The sequence below is a fragment of the Zootoca vivipara genome, chromosome 5 (assembly GCF_963506605.1).
Source record: "Zootoca vivipara chromosome 5, rZooViv1.1, whole genome shotgun sequence".
NCBI lineage: Eukaryota > Metazoa > Chordata > Lepidosauria > Squamata > Lacertidae > Zootoca > Zootoca vivipara.
In genome coordinates this window covers 51,065,982-51,083,341 of record NC_083280.1, presented here as the reverse complement: position 1 = coordinate 51,083,341, position 17,360 = coordinate 51,065,982, and the positions used below count along the sequence as shown (strand labels likewise).

General features: G+C 42.9%; 1 protein-coding gene across 1 annotated transcript in view; it reads right to left on the bottom strand.

Moving 5' to 3' along the window:
- The window catches only part of TRUB1 (TruB pseudouridine synthase family member 1), a 38,864-nt gene that overhangs the window by 17,726 nt on the left and 3,778 nt on the right, over positions 1-17,360 (bottom strand). Inside the window, exons 2-3 of the mRNA XM_035133402.2 lie at positions 14,069-14,164; positions 13,169-13,224 (exon numbers count right to left, since the gene is read on the bottom strand). Coding sequence (XP_034989293.2) covers positions 13,169-13,224; positions 14,069-14,164 — 152 coding nt within the window. The remainder of the gene's footprint in view (positions 1-13,168; positions 13,225-14,068; positions 14,165-17,360) is intronic.

Here is a 17,360-nt window from a genome sequence, read left to right as displayed (position 1 = left end):
CCAAGAGGCGTGTCTTGTCGTCTGGGCAGCCCAGAACCTCCATACACACTGCCCAGGTTTGCACCTCAGGGGGGTCACTTCAGTGCTGCTAATGCAAGGGTTTGACTTCACTCCTGGAGGCACACTCCATTGTCTCTCAAGACAGATGAATGCCAAAAATTCATGATACAAAAAATTACATTGAGATGCAACAAAACATGGTTTTCCACGACATGCATTAGTGGAAGTGAACCTCCCTTCTCCTGTATGAGGGGGAAGTAATAAGTTCTGAATTATTGATCCTTATTTAATGACAAATTAGGATCCTGACTTTAGTTCTGAGATCCTGGCTTATGAGCAACAAACCATAAGCTGCCACATTCAGATACAATGAGCAGTCCTTGCAATAGCTTTGTACCAATGAGACTATGAGAGCTTACATAGCCCTTTGCTGAATCTTCTCCACAAGCTATGATAGCTTGGCTTTGAATCTTCTTATAGGTTTTTTACCTTTTGATTTAAGCAAAACTGGACTTTTAATTTTGGGTAATTTACCCCTTACTGCCTGGGAGATTTCAGTTTTCCTTAAGGTTCATAAACCCCCCCCCCCAAATTTTGAATCGTTGAGAAGTGACCTTGAGTCTTTATGAATGTAATAAGTTTCTTTTCCCATCTGAGGAAACTGATAGATCATTTACAGTGAAACGAGATTTTTAGCCGGCAACTTGTTAAGGTTTCTTTGAGATATTTAAAGGTTTCTTTGAGTTATTTAGTTATTTTCTTTGAGTATTTAATTATGGTTATACATTAGTTAGCTTAGCTTCATTATTTTTCACTTTAATTCTAGATATCTCGTTTTAGGGATCTTTCATGGTGTAAACTCGTTCTGTGCACATTCAGATACAATGGCAAGTTATTGTTGTTGCTACCCTAATGTGGAAATATTCTAATCTACTGTCTTCACATACTCTCTTCACATACACAAACTCAAAGTTTGCTGCTGTTTGTACGGGTAAGAGAAAGCTATGGTTTGCTAATGCATCTGCATGGTGTCTTTCTCTTTCTCTGTGTTAACAGAATCTCTGTTAATCTGTTTAATAAATTTGTATCTTGCCCTTCCAGTGAATGAAAATACATTTACTGAAGGATGTGAATTCCAAATCTCTCAACACTACTGACAGAGCAAAAAATGAATTGCTATAGGAAGGATGTTTTTGGAGATATTTTTGTGGCAATTATAATGTGTTCTATAGCTTTTGGAACCTTACATGTACAAAAGTTTCATGTCTCCAAAGCAGAGTCAAGATAGGTTGCGGTCCATGAATAGGACATTGGCCAACTTCTGGTGGACCACTTAGTACCATGTATTTTGCAAAGGATGCTTGCCTAAGTAGAATTTGATGTGATTCAGCAGGGCATGCCATACATTTTTAAGCAAGAGGGAACATTCACTTAACATACTAGCTGCTCCTTGCTTTGAAAAATCAGTGGACCATGGGGGATCTTCACAACTCTTGTATCACCCTACACCTGTTATACAAAATTTCAGGTTTTCCTGAAGCATTCTTTTCAAACCCAGAAGCCTGTGCCTACAATGAGCTCCATTGTTAGCAACATGAAAGTGATTCCAGTTTGCTTTATCACAGCAGCACCAATAAAAGTAGCTGGACAAGTAGCTATCCGTGTTTATTCAGAATTATTTCTGTGTTTTTAAATGATGCTTATTCCAAGGAAAATGTGTACAGTATAGGTTCGCAGCCTGAATGCTTTTTGTTTGTAAGTCATGGCATCAGTATTCCTCCTAGACACCCAATGGATAATGGTACTTTCATGATTTGTTCACATATGTGTATTATCCCTTGATGACTGCAACAATGGACAATGACTAGTATGAACAAATTGAACCATCATCAAACTAACACTACAGAAAAAACTTTCATGTCAGCTGCTGTCATTTGTAAAAGACTATCAGCAGGCAGCATGATCATAAATCTCACTCCTTATGGGAAGATTTAACCATCAGCTGAACAGGGCTGAAAATAGAGCACTGAGTGCAATAAGGAGGGGGAGAAAGGCTAATTCAGCTTTACATACCACAGAGCAGCAAGTCACCCAGATAAAGTATCCTTAAATCTTAATTTGTTCAGCAAAGCTATTCTGCAGATTTATTTAAATACATTCATGGAAACTCAGATCTAATTTGAAATTGTTTATCATCATTTACAATAATTACTTGCACACTACAGGTGTTTAATGGGTTCCAGGAAAGACTACTTTGCCCAAGCATCAGTAAAACTGCCTCTTTCTAAAATATACATCTTTGCCATCAATTAGGATTTCCATTAGAACAAATAGCTGATTGTGTTAAGAATGGTTAGCAAAAGTGAACTTCCCTGTATATGCAGTGTGTCCAGAAGAATACCAAAAGCTAGCAATTACCCAAAGCAACATAATTTTTTTTAGAGGAAGCCATCAAATGCATTACTAACTCTTACCAGTTACTCCCATTAAATATATAACAGGCACCATAAAAGTGTCCCCTTCCACAGTAATCCTGTTTCATAAGCATGGATCTATTTCCTGAAGGTCTTGTGGGAGACACACAAACCTGTCTACTGAGCTACAGACTCCCATAGCTCTAGATTAGGAGTGAGAAACCTGTGCCTCTCCAGATGGTCATTAGTGGTGGCTGATAGCCCCTGAACCTGGTGGGGGCAGCCAAGGTTATGTAGGCAGGGCCAATAAGGTAACATGGGTGGGAACATGGGAAGGGCCAAATTTGTTCTGGTTTTCTTCCCATTTTCCCACCCTGCAAAGGTGCGGACACAAAAGAATTGCAATTGTGTAAGAACGTAGCGTCTAACTCAGTGTTTTTCAAATGTTGGGTCCCCAGCTATTGTTGGACTACAACTCCCATCATCCATAGCTAGCAGGACCAGCGGTCAAGGATGATGGGAGATGTAGCCTAACAGCAGCTGGAGACCTAAGTTTGAGAAACATTGGCTAACTAAACTGAAACATGTCTAACCTTGATTTAGAATGGCAATCTACACCCACAGAATCACACTGCCCTACTCAAGGCATTCTATGGGAGAGAGTTGCTGAACTCAGAGATGGGACTTGCTGGTAGTATTATTTTGACTGGCTAGACAGATGAGATGGGCAGAAGCATCTAGGAAGCCTCTCAATCAGTGGAAATATGTTAATAATGACTGTGGGTGACAGGAGAAAGCTAGACTATAGATGTGGAGGTCTGGGGGCGGGGGCTCAGAATCTTGGATGGGCTCTATTCCACTTTGCCCCAAAGAGGAGCCTTCACTGTTGGCCATGCCAGTTAGGACTTATGCGAGTTGAAGTTTAACAACATCTGAAGGACCACAGGTTCCCTACAACTGTTCCAGATATTAAATCCCACCTGTAATGGAGTAAGAAACAAAGAGAAAATTAAAAAACATGACATTCATTATACTTTTTCTAAGCCATGCTTACAATGCTTGTCTTCCACACATCAATGGTTTTTTTTCAGGAGCTTTACAAAGAGATTCCACAGACTTTCAGTATTGCTTCAACTGTACACCTGAGAACGAGTTAATACTTCACAAATATAAGATAGGCCCACCTGGCTTGCCAGCAGTACATGTGAAAAAGATCCAGGGGTCTTGGTGGACCACAAGCTACACATGAGTCAACAGTGTGATACAGTAAGCTTATTTTCTCCCGCTCTGGAGGCTAGGATGCAAAGCAGTGGATTCAAGTTACAATAAAGGAGATTCCGACTAAACATCCGGAAGAACTTTCTGATGGTAAGATCTGTTTGACAGTGGAATGGACTCCCTTGGAAGGTAGTGGACTCTCCTTCATTGGAGTTCTTTAAGCAGAGGTTGAATGGCCATCTGTGATGGATCTTTAGCTGAGATTCCTGCATTGCAGGGGGCTGGACTAGATGACCCTCTGGATTCCTTCCAACTCTACAATTCTATGATTCTGTTTTTCATACAAAGTCAAGATTGCCAACCAGAAAGTTGCTCATCATTTAAGTCTCTACTTCCATGCAGCATCCAAGCTGATTTTGCCACACCGGTTTAAATGTCTTGTGAAAAATAGCTCTTTGACCTTTGGATTAATTCTAATCTTTCTGTGTACCTGTGTCACAGTGGCCGGAGCAGGCTACTTCAGAGTAACGACGCTACACAGCTCTGCATTTTATTCTTTTATTGGTGCTGCGTATTTACAGTGCTGAAGTCATTGCTATTTACACGGAGCGATGTGGTCATTCGGTTTCAGAACCTCCGAATGGCTTTTGGCGCGTCTTTCTCCAACACAAAAGCTTTGGCAGACCCATCCTCTTTCCCCTCCTCTTTCTGCGTAATTCCGGAGTTGGGGGGATGGGTCTCCCCCCCCTTATTTGCCCCTTCCTGTCCCACCTGGGACCCTGGCTCCTCTACCTTGCCTGAGCCTCGGACACGACTTCCTGCTTCCCCACTGGAATCGGAACTCTCTCTGCTTTCCCCTGTGCTCGGGGATGGGCTTGAACTCAGGAGGGGAGGGACTTCGTGATATCCCCTGTCCCTCACAACCTGAGTACAAAATACATGCACTACTTGTCAAGGGGTGTTAGGTGAATTCTGCTTTTAAAAAATGCAAAGAAAAAAAAGCAACCAGGGAAGGACACCACAAAAAACCTATAACCCAGCAATAGTCTCAGTCTAGAGGGAAATTAGCCATTATCCTCCTCGAGCCCCTCTGACAGCAAGCCTATGTCAGAGTAAAACAGAACAGTTCCATTTCAGACAACTAATTAGAGTGGCTTCCATTACCCATTTGGGGATCCCTGGGAAATTCAACTGACTATTAAAAAAATATCTGAGTTGTTCAAGAGCTTGGAGTGCAGTGACTGAGGAAGGAGCAGAAGGGCTGCTGCCTCTTGGATTTGGGTGACTGTCCAGGCTTGTGTGGGTGTTTGTTTCTGGCTGTGACCTTGTTTGTTTCTGGCTGTGACCTTTCACCTAGAAGTGTGAGTCAGGAAGTTCAGGTGATTAGCTGTGGGCGGAGCTAGTCAGAGCTTGGAGTGCAGTGACTGAGGAAGGAGCAGAAGGTGAGCTGAGCTTGGGAGACACTCTGTAGGTTTTGTGGTTTTGTCTTTTGGGGCTGTGTGTGAGTAAGTTTGTGTGCTTATTTGTTTTCTTACTTGTTTGTGTGCTTGTGCTGGTTTTCTAGGGCTGCTGCCTCTTGGATTTGGGTGACTGTCCAGGCTTGTGTGGGTGTTTGTTTCTGGCTGTGACCTTGTTTGTTTCTGGCTGTGACCTTTCACCTAGAAGTGTGAGTCAGGAAGTTCAGGTGATTAGCTGTGGGCGGAGCTAGTCAGAGCTTGGAGTGCAGTGACTGAGGAAGGAGCAGAAGGTGAGCTGAGCTTGGGAGACACTCTGTAGGTTTTGTGGTTTTGTCTTTTGGGGCTGTGTGTGAGTAAGTTTGTGTGCTTATTTGTTTTCTTACTTGTTTGTGTGCTTGTGCTGGTTTTCTAGGGCTGCTGCCTCTTGGATTTGGGTGACTGTCCAGGCTTGTGTGGGTGTTTGTTTCTGGCTGTGACCTTGTTTGTTTCTGGCTGTAACCTTTCACCTAGAAGTGTGAGTCAGGAAGTTCAGGTGATTAGCTGTGGGCGGAGCTAGTCAGAGCTTGGAGTGCAGTGACTGAGGAAGGAGCAGAAGGTGAGCTGAGCTTGGGAGACACTCTGTAGGTTTTGTGGTTTTGTCTTTTGGGGCTGTGTGTGAGTAAGTTTGTGTGCTTATTTGTTTTCTTACTTGTTTGTGTGCTTGTGCTGGTTTTCTAGGGCTGCTGCCTCTTGGATTTGGGTGACTGTCCAGGCTTGTGTGGGTGTTTGTTTCTGGCTGTGACCTTGTTTGTTTCTGGCTGTGACCTTTCACCTAGAAGTGTGAGTCAGGAAGTTCAGGTGATTAGCTGTGGGCGGAGCTAGTCAGAGCTTGGAGTGCAGTGACTGAGGAAGGAGCAGAAGGTGAGCTGAGCTTGGGAGACACTCTGTAGGTTTTGTGGTTTTGTCTTTTGGGGCTGTGTGTGAGTAAGTTTGTGTGCTTATTTGTTTTCTTACTTGTTTGTGTGCTTGTGCTGGTTTTCTAGGGCTGCTGCCTCTTGGATTTGGGTGACTGTCCAGGCTTGTGTGGGTGTTTGTTTCTGGCTGTGACCTTGTTTGTTTCTGGCTGTGACCTTTCACCTAGAAGTGTGAGTCAGGAAGTTCAGGTGATTAGCTGTGGGCGGAGCTAGTCAGAGCTTGGAGTGCAGTGACTGAGGAAGGAGCAGAAGGTGAGCTGAGCTTGGGAGACACTCTGTAGGTTTTGTGGTTTTGTCTTTTGGGGCTGTGTGTGAGTAAGTTTGTGTGCTTATTTGTTTTCTTACTTGTTTGTGTGCTTGTGCTGGTTTTCTAGGGCTGCTGCCTCTTGGATTTGGGTGACTGTCCAGGCTTGTGTGGGTGTTTGTTTCTGGCTGTGACCTTGTTTGTTTCTGGCTGTGACCTTTCACCTAGAAGTGTGAGTCAGGAAGTTCAGGTGATTAGCTGTGGGCGGAGCTAGTCAGAGCTTGGATAGCAGCAAGTCTCATACGTTTGTTAGGGGGGACCTAGGCCTCTTCCTCTTTCCCCCTTGACCTCAAGGTTTTCAAGATGGAGGTGGAGGGAACAACCATTGTCACCTGCAATTCCTGTGCAATGTTTGTTTTCTTGCCAAAGGATGTGGGTAGCTACACCTGCAACAATTGTAAGTTGGTTGCCCTACTAGAAAACAAGGTTGCCCTTCTGGAAGAGAAGGTGCAGCAGCTTCAGGGGCGTGTATCTACGCTCCAGAGAATTAAAGAACTGGAGCTTTTCTTGGATGCAGCAGAGCACACTGTCTGCACCAAGGAGGAGACAGGGGATCTCCCTGAGGAGGAGGTCAGTTCCCCAACACAGCAGCCAGATGTATGGAGGAACGTGACTCATAGAAGTAGAAGGCCCAGGGATCGCTCTGAGTGCTTAGAATTACACAACCGTTTTGAAGTGCTCATGGAAGACGAGGAACAGACTCCACCTGAGGATCTCTCCCTCATCACAGTTGATGAGGAATATGAAGACGAGCAACCAAGTCAGTCCTCTGGAAATATGCAGGTAACCTTGGAAGGGACAGCACATAGAAGTATCCCAACCAAGCCCATGAAGAGGCGTGTAGTGGTGATTGGGGATTCCCTACTGAGGGGTACAGAAGCAGTGATCTGTGGGCCTGACAAGATGTCTCGAGAGGTGTGCTGTCTACCTGGGGCCAAGATCAAAGATGTAACAGAACGGCTGCAAGGAATCATAAAACCCACCGACAAATACCCCTTCCTTTTGGTGCATGTGGGAACCAATGACACTGCAAGCCATAGCTTACAGAAGATCAAAAATGATTATGAGGCTCTGGGCAGGAAGTTGAAGCAATTAGATGCACAAATTGTCATCTCTTCTGTCCTCCCAGTTGAACGACATGGCCCAGGGAGAGAGGGAAAAATAGGGGAAGTGAACAACTGGCTTCGCAAATGGTGCAAACAGGAACGGTTTGGATTCCTAGATCACGGTCTGCAGTTTCTTGAAGATGGACTTCTGGCAAGTGATGGACTGCACCTCACAAAAGTTGGGAGGAATGTTTTTGCCACAAAACTCAAAAACCTCATCAGGAGGGCTTTAAACTGACTTATGTGGGGGAGGGAGACAGTGGTCCTGAAGGTAGGAGTCTATCAAATGCTGAAGATGATCATCCAAATGTCAAGGACCAAATGGAGCAAGCAGCATGCAGACCTAGTGGTGGGACGAAAATATCCTTAAATAAGAGACATGGGGGAATGATCAACGGTCTTCAATGTCTGTATACTAATGCACAGAGCATGGGAAATAAACAAGATGAACTTGAGCTCTTGGTACAGCAAACTAAATATGACATAATAGGCATCACTGAAACCTGGTGGGATGAGTCTCATGACTGGAATGTAGTAATAGAGGGATACAATCTATTTAAGAGAAATAGACCAAACAGGAAAGGAGGAGGAGTAGCTTTATATGTTAGGGATATGTATACCTGTGAAGAGATCCAGGATTTAAAACTTCAAAGCCAAATTGAGAGTATCTGGGTCAAAATTAAGGGAGAGAAAAACAACAGTGACCTCATTGTGGGAGTTTACTATAGATCCCCAAGCCAAACTGAGGACACAGATGATGCCTTCCTGGAACAGATGGCCAAGCATTCCAAAGGAAGTGAGATAGTAGTAATGGGGGATTTCAACTATCCTGATATTTGTTGGATGTCAAACTCAGCCAAGAGCATAAGGTCGAACAGATTCCTCACTGGCCTTGCAGACAACTTCATTGTCCAGAAAGTGGGAGAAGCAACAAGAGGATCAGCCATTTTAGATCTGGTCCTAACCAATGGTGATGACTTGGTTAGTGGGGTAGAAGTGGCAGGATCATTAGGTGGGAGTGACCATGCTCTTCTGGAGTTTATTATCCAGCGGAAAGGAGCAACCAAGCATACTAAGGTCCAAATTCTAGACTTTAAAAAAGCCGACTTCAGAAAACTTAGGGAAAAGCTGGGTGAAATCCCATGGACAGTAATACTAAAAGGGAAGGGAGTTCATGATGGTTGGGAGTTTGTTAAAAGGGAGATATTAAAAGCACAACTTCAGGCAATACCAATGAGACGGAAACATGGAAGGTGCCTAAAGAAGCCAGGCTGGCTATCTAAAGAACTTTTGACTGAGTTAAGATTTAAAAGGGATATGTACAAAAAATGGAAAAGGGGGGAAATCTCCAGAGAGGAATTCAAACATATAGCCAGCACGTGTAGAGACAAAGTCAGAAAAGCTAAAGCACAGAATGAACTCAGGCTCGCCAGAGAGGTTAAAAGCAACAAAAAGGGCTTTTATGGGTATGTCCGTAGCAAAAGGAAAAACAAGGAAACAGTGGGGTCACTCAGAGGAGAAGATGGTGAAATGCAAACAGGGGACAGAGAAAGGGCAGAACTCCTCAATGCCTTCTTTGCCTCAGTCTTCTCCAAGAAAGAAAACAACGCCCGACCTGAAGAATATGGAGCAGATGATTCAGCAGGGGAAACACAGCCCAGAATAAGTAAGGAGGTAGTACAAGAATACTTGGCTAGTTTAGATGTATTCAAGTCTCCAGGGCCAGATGAACTACATCCAAGAGTATTAAAAGAACTGGCAGAGGTGATTTCAGAACCACTGGCAATAATCTTTGAAAATTCCTGGAGAACAGGCGAAGTTCCAGCAGACTGGAGGAGGGCAAATGTTGTCCCTATTTTCAAAAAGGGGAAAAGAGAGGACCCAAACAATTACCGCCCAGTCAGCCTGACATCAATACCAGGAAAGATTCTAGAGCAGATCATTAAGCAAACAGTCTGTGAGCACCTAGAAAGAAACTCTGTGATCACTAAAAGTCAGCATGGGTTCCTGAAAAATAAGTCATGTCAGACTAATCTGATCTCATTTTTTGACAGAATTACAAGCCTGGTAGATGAAGGGAACGCTGTGGATGTAGCCTATCTTGATTTCAGCAAGGCCTTTGACAAGGTGCCCCATGATATTCTTGTAAAGAAGCTGGTAAAATGTGGGCTAGACAATGCTACCATTCAGTGGATTTGTAGCTGGCTTACTGACCGAACCCAAAGGGTGCTCATCAATGGCTCCTCCTCATCCTGGAGAGTAGTGACTAGTGGGGTGCCACAGGGTTCTGTCTTGGGCCCAGTCTTGTTCAACATCTTTATCAATGACTTGGATGATGGGCTTGAGGGAATCCTGAGCAAGTTTGCAGATGACACCAAGTTGGGAGGGGTGGCTAACACCCCAGAGGACAGGATCACACTTCAGAATGACCTTAACAGATTAGACAACTGGGCCAAAGCAAACAAGATGAATTTTAACAAGGAGAAATGTAAAGTACTACACTTGGGCAAAAAAAATGAAAGGCACAGATACAGGATGGGAGACACCTGGCTTGAGAGCAGTACATGTGAAAAGGATCTAGGAGTTTTGGTTGACCACAAACTTGACATGAGTCAGCAGTGTGATGCAGCAGCTAAAAAAGCCAATGCAATTCTGGGCTGCATCAATAGGAGTATAGCATCTAGATCAAGGGAAGTAATAGTACCACTGTATTCTGCTCTGGTCAGACCTCACCTGGAGTATTGTGTCCAGTTCTGGGCACCACAGTTCAAGAAGGATACTGATAAGCTGGAACGTGTCCAGAAGAGGGCAACCAAAATGGTCAAAGGCCTGGAAACGATGCCTTATGAGGAACGGCTTAGGGAGCTGGGTATGTTTAGCCTGGAGAAGAGAAGGTTAAGGGGTGATATGATAACCATGTTCAAATATATAAAAGGATGTCATATAAAGGAGGGAGAAAGGTTGTTTTCTGCTGCTCCAGAGAAGCGGACACGGAGCAACGGATTCAAACTACAAGAAAGAAAATTCCACCTAAACATTAGGAAGAACTTCCTGACAGTAAGAGCTGTTCGGCAGTGGAATTTGCTGCCAAGGAGTGTGGTGGAGTCTCCTTCTTTGGAGGTCTTTAAGCAGAGGCTTGACAGCCATCTGTCAGGAATGCTTTGATGGTGTTTCCTGCTTGGCAGGGGGTTGGACTGGATGGCCCTTGTGGTCTCTTCCAACTCTATGATTCTATGATTCTATGATTCTATGATTCTAAGACCACAGCAAGCTCAGTATACCCCTTGTTCTGTTCATCTTTTTCCTTCCTAACCTCTGAGGCCACTGGGAGCCTGGATTTGATGTTATCCGGGTGACATTTTGATAACGGTTCTCTCTGGAGAGAGATGACAACCTTTGAGATCAAACGCTCATTCACCTATTGCTTAAACAAGAAGCTGCAATTAATGCAGGGGAGTCAATTCTAATCTTCTGCAAGTCAGTGAAGCTCCTGGGGATTCAGATAAAAAACAGCTAGCCTAGGAGTGCCCATTTTAAAAGAGCGGATTTTCAACTAGTTAGTGCATTGGAGATCACAGTACAGATTATTCACACTGAGCCTCTCATTCCCAGGGGAAAGTGAAATCACTCTCATCTGACCTACTTGAGGGAAGTAGAGCTACTGTTATATGGAAGAAACTACAACTGGATAATGCACAATGCAATCAAATGAATCCACACAGATGGTATGAAGTAGCAGGAATCTGCACCACTGTATCTCATCATAGCTAACACCGACAACAGCTAGCTTTGCCAGATATGAGGTATCTCTGTTGTCAGAGAATATAGGGCAGGCACCCCCAAACTGTGGCCCTCCAGATGTTTTGGTCTACAACTCACATGATCCCTAGCTAACAGGATCAGTGGTTGGGGAAGATGGGAATTGTAGTCCAAAACATCTGGAAGGCCGAAGTTTGGGGATGCCTGATATAGGGCAACACCACAAAAAAAGGTAAACAGGTGTCCTGGGATAATAAATTTGGGACATGGAAGCTAAGAGCATTTCAACCTATTCAGCAGCAATTAAAGCATATTAACAACCATTTGCACCTCCAGAGCCAGAAAGCATATTTACTAGCCAGCTTTAACAAAGGTGAATTTTAATAAACAGATCACCTTTAGGGCTGAAACACCCAATATCACCCACTTACTTTCAAGCAGATAGGTGCAAGATGATAGTGTAGGAGTTCAAGGTTAAGCGGCTCTTTGCTCCACTTTTGAAGCTGAGCTATACCCATGGTTGCATCCAACATTGTCATTCAGCAAGCCCTGTGCTTGAACAGGTCCATTTCTCCATGCTGGGCAGATGAATCCAACACAGCAAAAGCATTGATGGAGCCATTGTGCAAGAGCTTGTGCTAGTTTGAAGTCTCATTAAACTACCTTTTTATGCTCCTATCCTCTCTATATACAAAGCTATATGGTTGTGGAACCTCTTTCACAAGATGAACCTCTAGTAAAACAAATTCCGTGCTAATTCTCTTTCACTTAGCAGTATGTGGGATACAACCCCCAATGATCACCAAGTTCTAATTTTATTTCTTGAGCCCTGGAGGACTAAGCTCTCTCTTATGTCAGTACATATATTTGCGGGTAAGTACTAAAGCTCACCAGTGTGTATAAATTGAGATCTCAATTCACCAAGCATAATTTCCAAAACAACCAAGGAACTGCCATTTCTAATCTCACACCAGAAATTTCATACGCTGTATCAAAGAGGAAGTGTAACATGTCCTCCAGCTGCGTCCAACGTGTTCATGCAGATTACATTATGTTATGCTTTTCCTCCCTTGACACATTATGCACATTAATTGCACTATTTCTGCACCCTGCAAGTTTATGGCTACTGCCAACAGTGAATACGAAGCTGAGAAGCCTCCATACCACAGATCATCAACTACATACAGAATTCCACTCAAGAAGTGGTGCCTAGTGTCTATTGGGGTTGGTAGGGTGGAAGTCAGCAAGGTCCACAGGAGGCAGAGGCAGAACCAATGAAAGGAGAGCCAACTCATTCTAGTTTTGCCCCATCCTCCTCCCTGCTCAGTTCTACAAGGGCAACACCGAGGCTAAGAAAGGAGAAGTCAGTAAGACACTGCTCCCCCTGGACTGAATGCAAGTGAGAAATTAAGCTGGGGGAAAGGCTGGCTGATGGCAGGTTGAAGTTAGTGGGACAGTGCCCCAATCCACCCTAACGGACCAACCTCTGTTGCTGCCCTTTCTTATGGGCTTCCTATCAGATATTTTGACTTAAAATAAGTTAATGGAAGCAGTTTCACATCTTTTTCTTCCCCTAAAAACATCTCAGAAGGTTGGGGGAGCATCACAAAAAGCATGGAATGGAGCATGGAGTGTTGCAGAAGGGAAGGAAGTGACAGGAGACTTTCCCGCTGTGAACTTCCTTAAGTTATATTAGGATCCAAGCCAAGGAAGCCGATAAAGCAATAACCGTTAAAGCATTAACCTAGAATGTGCACAGCCAGGATTCCAATGTAGGTTAAGCCTCAAGGCCTCACTTCTTTTAGACAGACTTGTTTTGTCAAAGCAATTTAAAGATCAGTATGATTCCCAGTCTTTGCTATCTGAAAATAGTGTATGCCCTCACCTCCCTATTCATAGTTAATTTACAGAAGGTGGAAAACATACGGAAAACAAGAAGTACCCCATTTTTCCTTACCTTAGAACCTGCCAGCAAGCTGGTCAGCATTTTAGTTCCTTTTCCAATGCCAACCACTGTTAACAAAGAGAAACATTACTTCAACAACTGCCCGTCACCTCTGTATTCACTACTGCTGTATGTAAAACATGATGCCAGTAACAAATATTATTTCACACAATTCTGACACTTTCCATTAACAGGGTCAATTGATTGAAAATGATGACAGAAGAAATTTTAGGAGGGGGAAAAATACTCTGGTGCTTTCCATTTTTCAGTATGTCAGGGTGGGGTGTGATGAGAAGCAATGCACACAAGTGCATCAATCTACATTGGGGTCCTTCCGAGCTATTTTAAAGGGTCTGCAGTATTTATGACTGAGCAAGCAGTACTCATTTCTCCATCAGTGCCTTAAAAAAGAAGGAATGCCAGCAAAGACAAAATAATTCAGCTTATTTGCCCAGCTTACAATAACAGAAATAAGGACCTGCTTTATTTCTATTACTGTTAAGTTGTTTTAAACTGTTTTTAATGTTGCATAATGTTGCAACCCACCCTGGGACCTTAGTTCACATGCAATGCTGGGCCTTTAAGTATGCTTTTGTACTGGGCACAAGCTACAGGCTGGTGTACTCAGTCCAAGCACTTCTGCTTTGGAGTGAACAGGTAAACAAACCACAGCTGGACTAGAACCTCAGAAAATATGACATAAAAACCATAAAATCAATGGACATCATAAAATGGCAGTCCAGGAGCAGAGGAACCAGTTATTTAAACCAGCCATCTGCACAGGACTGAAGAAAAAGTACATCTAAATTTCACACGGAAAAGCTGGTAATGTGGCAGATATGTTATCTCCAATGGGAGAGAGTTCTCTAAGGACATTGCAAATAAATAAATGACTGCTAATATGCATATTACCTAGCACTCCTGCAGCACTGCTATCCAGAATCCCACCATGTCCAATCTTTAACATTTTATTCCTCTTCCTTCTACTAGGCTTTGGCATACCGGTTTCTGAAAAAATAAGATCCCAAAGGATAAAAAGCTTCATAGAAATTCATGAAAATAACAAACAAGGCACATAAATCTGCCGTTCACATTGAAAGGTACCAAAGTGGCACAACTAATTTAATGGAAACAGTTTAATCCCAAGGAGGGAGGAAAAATGTGAACCAGAATCCTAGGATTTGCTGTATCATAAAACAAATAGCTTACCTAGAGCTTGTTCTCATCTCTACAATCAGCTGGCACCAGATAATTAATAATTTTAATAGTTAACAGATAGGGTGCATTATTTTCCCCAACAACGTACAAGAAGCATCACATTTACTGATTTGTTACAGTAATAAAACCATAACTAGCAACAGTCACAGAATTTTTCCAATGTTGTCAACAGTGCACAGCAGTCTCTCAATATGGTTTCCCACATTTAATTACATATAATGGTTTGGATCCAGCAGACTACATGCACAACCAAGTCCCTTGCTGGCTATGGAAAGAAACGATATAAGATTGCACACTGTTGTGTAGATAACACTGTGAAAGCCCTGCCTGCACTTGCATTCCCAGCTACAGAGTTGCGAGCAGATGGCAATGTGGTGCTCCAAGTCAGGGGATGCAGTACGGTAGCTAACCCAGTCTCCCCCAACCTGGTACCCTCCAGCTATTTTGGATTACAGCTCCTATCGGCCACAGCCAGCATGGTACTGTAATTGTAGTTCAGAACACCAGGAGGGTACCAGGTTGGAAAAGGTGGATCTGGAGCGGATCTACAGGTGCAAAGCCCAGGTGCAAACTTTAACCAAGTGCTTGTGTGGTTTTTTTTAAATTGCTGTGTGTTTAAAACCCTGCTCCAAATGCATTGGAAGAAAGGCAAAATACAGAGGCCACCTATACTGACATTCCACTGGCTCTTGAAGATGCATATGTTTACACAAGCATTTTCCTGACCTGGATCTTCTTTTTTATGATACTGCTTTGTTGTGTATTTTAATTTTGTTTTTTTAATTGGTTTTTGTGTATTTGGCTTTTATACTTTGTAAACCACTTAGTAGCTCGCTTGGTCATTAAGTAGTATATTATCCAATAAAATAATCACAATAAAAACTGATGCATCTGAAACTGAATAAGTGAAATTGAATCTGTGCTTTGGTAATGAATACTTCATAGAAGCTGTTAACTATTACCTGCTATTGGTCCATTTTGTATTTCCTACAAACCAAGTGTGAGCACATGCTTGCCATCCCCATTTAAATCAATGGGCCCAGTACATACAAAGAAACTTAGTGCTCAGAAATGGTGATAAATCCAGAAACGAAGCTAGATTGCAAATAATTCATAAATTTTGCTAAAATACGTTGGTACCTTGGTTAGAGAAGTAACTTTCTCTTTCCAGCAAGGCAACTAATATGACAAGGAGTGTGCATATGTGGCCATGTCCCTATAAAAACTGGCTTCTCATTGGAGAACACTATTTGGATATTTTAGGACATATATAAGCTCCCGCCTCTCGCTCAACAAGAACATCCAAATACAAGTTACCCACCTTACATACTCATGCAAAGATACAAATGGTCCCAACTCTAGAACCACCAAAATCCCAAATTCAGCTCCAAATTAGGCATGTTGACAATATAAAAAAAAGCCCAGAAGCTACACAATTGTTTGGTTAGAAAATCGTTTGGTTAGGATGCTTTTTTAAAGGAATAATTCCTTTCTGCATCTGAGTTAATTGCAACAGGGGAACCATATCAGCACTCTTGACATAAATGTGAAGTGGGAAATGCTATCCATCAAGTCAGACTCCCATGGATTATGTTGGAAGACCAGATAAAGTGTGGAAACATTTGTTCTTTGCATCTGTTTGCGTAGGCAATGGAACCCACAGAATTTGGGCCCAAGTCCAAGGCCCCACATCGCAATGGACAACACAGTGGTGGTGGGAAACAGGTAGGTCATCAGTACAACACCCATCAGTACAACACCCAGTATGGTCATTTTTTCTTGTGCTCCATTCGTCAGTCCCCTTGTTTGAGGCTGGTTACTGACTGCATCATGGGAGGACCAAAGAGGTGGCAGGCCAGAGCCAACCAGAACTTGAACATGCTCAGCAAACACACTGCTATGCCAGCAGGATCAGACCAGCATTTGGTGTACTCCACATTGTGTCCTGGTGTGTTCCCTCACCTCCAGTTCCATACCATCAAAGAACCCCTACAAAAAAAGCTTTTCGTTTTTCCCCAGGGGGTAGTGTTGAGAATGGCAGACAGACTGCAGGAGGGGAGAACAAAGGTGATGGGCAGATCACTGCCCCCGCCAACAGCTGTGGGATGGGAAAGTTGTCAATAAAAAAACAAAAAACAAAACCCCACTGGGTTTTCCTTTGAAGGGATGCCATAGTTAACTCTGGAAAATCTGTATTACAGATGTGGCAGAAAAAGAAACGAAAAATCCACCATCACAACCTATTATGGTAACAATGTAAATACATGCACAAACACCATTTAGAAGAGCTTAAAACAGAAGTGGATGAAAGAGATTAAGACAAGAAACTATGCATTATCAGGGTCTTTCTTTGTAATTTTCTGAGTTGCCAAGCAGTTGGTACTGCTGTTATTATTATTATTATTATTAATATACCAGTGTAGGAATGAAGCAGTTGTGAATAATGCAATTAGGTGGATGGAGGTGGGGAGTGGGCAAGAAAGGACAAGAAATGAGCACTACCTGAAGGGAAGCAACCCCCACTGTCCAATGCCTAAAATGACCAAAGTGCACCACTGTGTATAGGAAACAGTACCAGATTTAGGTTTGATGAGGCCCTAAGCTACTGAAGGTAATGGGGCCCTTTACATGTCCAGCTGTCCTTTGTCAACAACAAATTGTCGCTGTTTTTTGTGTTGAATATATGCTATATGGTAATTTATGGACCTAATAGGTATCTAAAGCCATTTGCACGTTGCCACGCAACCAGTCCATGCAGAATGTAGGTACCCTATATATAGAAATGAGCAAACCAGTGATATTTCAGGGAGCAGGTGGGGCCCATTACTTACATCATAGGAGCCTACACAACACAAAACACTGTTGCTGTATGTTTTATTTTATTTGTTTTTTATCTTATATTTTGAAAATGTACATCCGGGGTTTTTTTTTTCTTTAAATTTTTTGGGGGCCCTAAACTATAGCTTATTTAGCTTAGACGTAAATC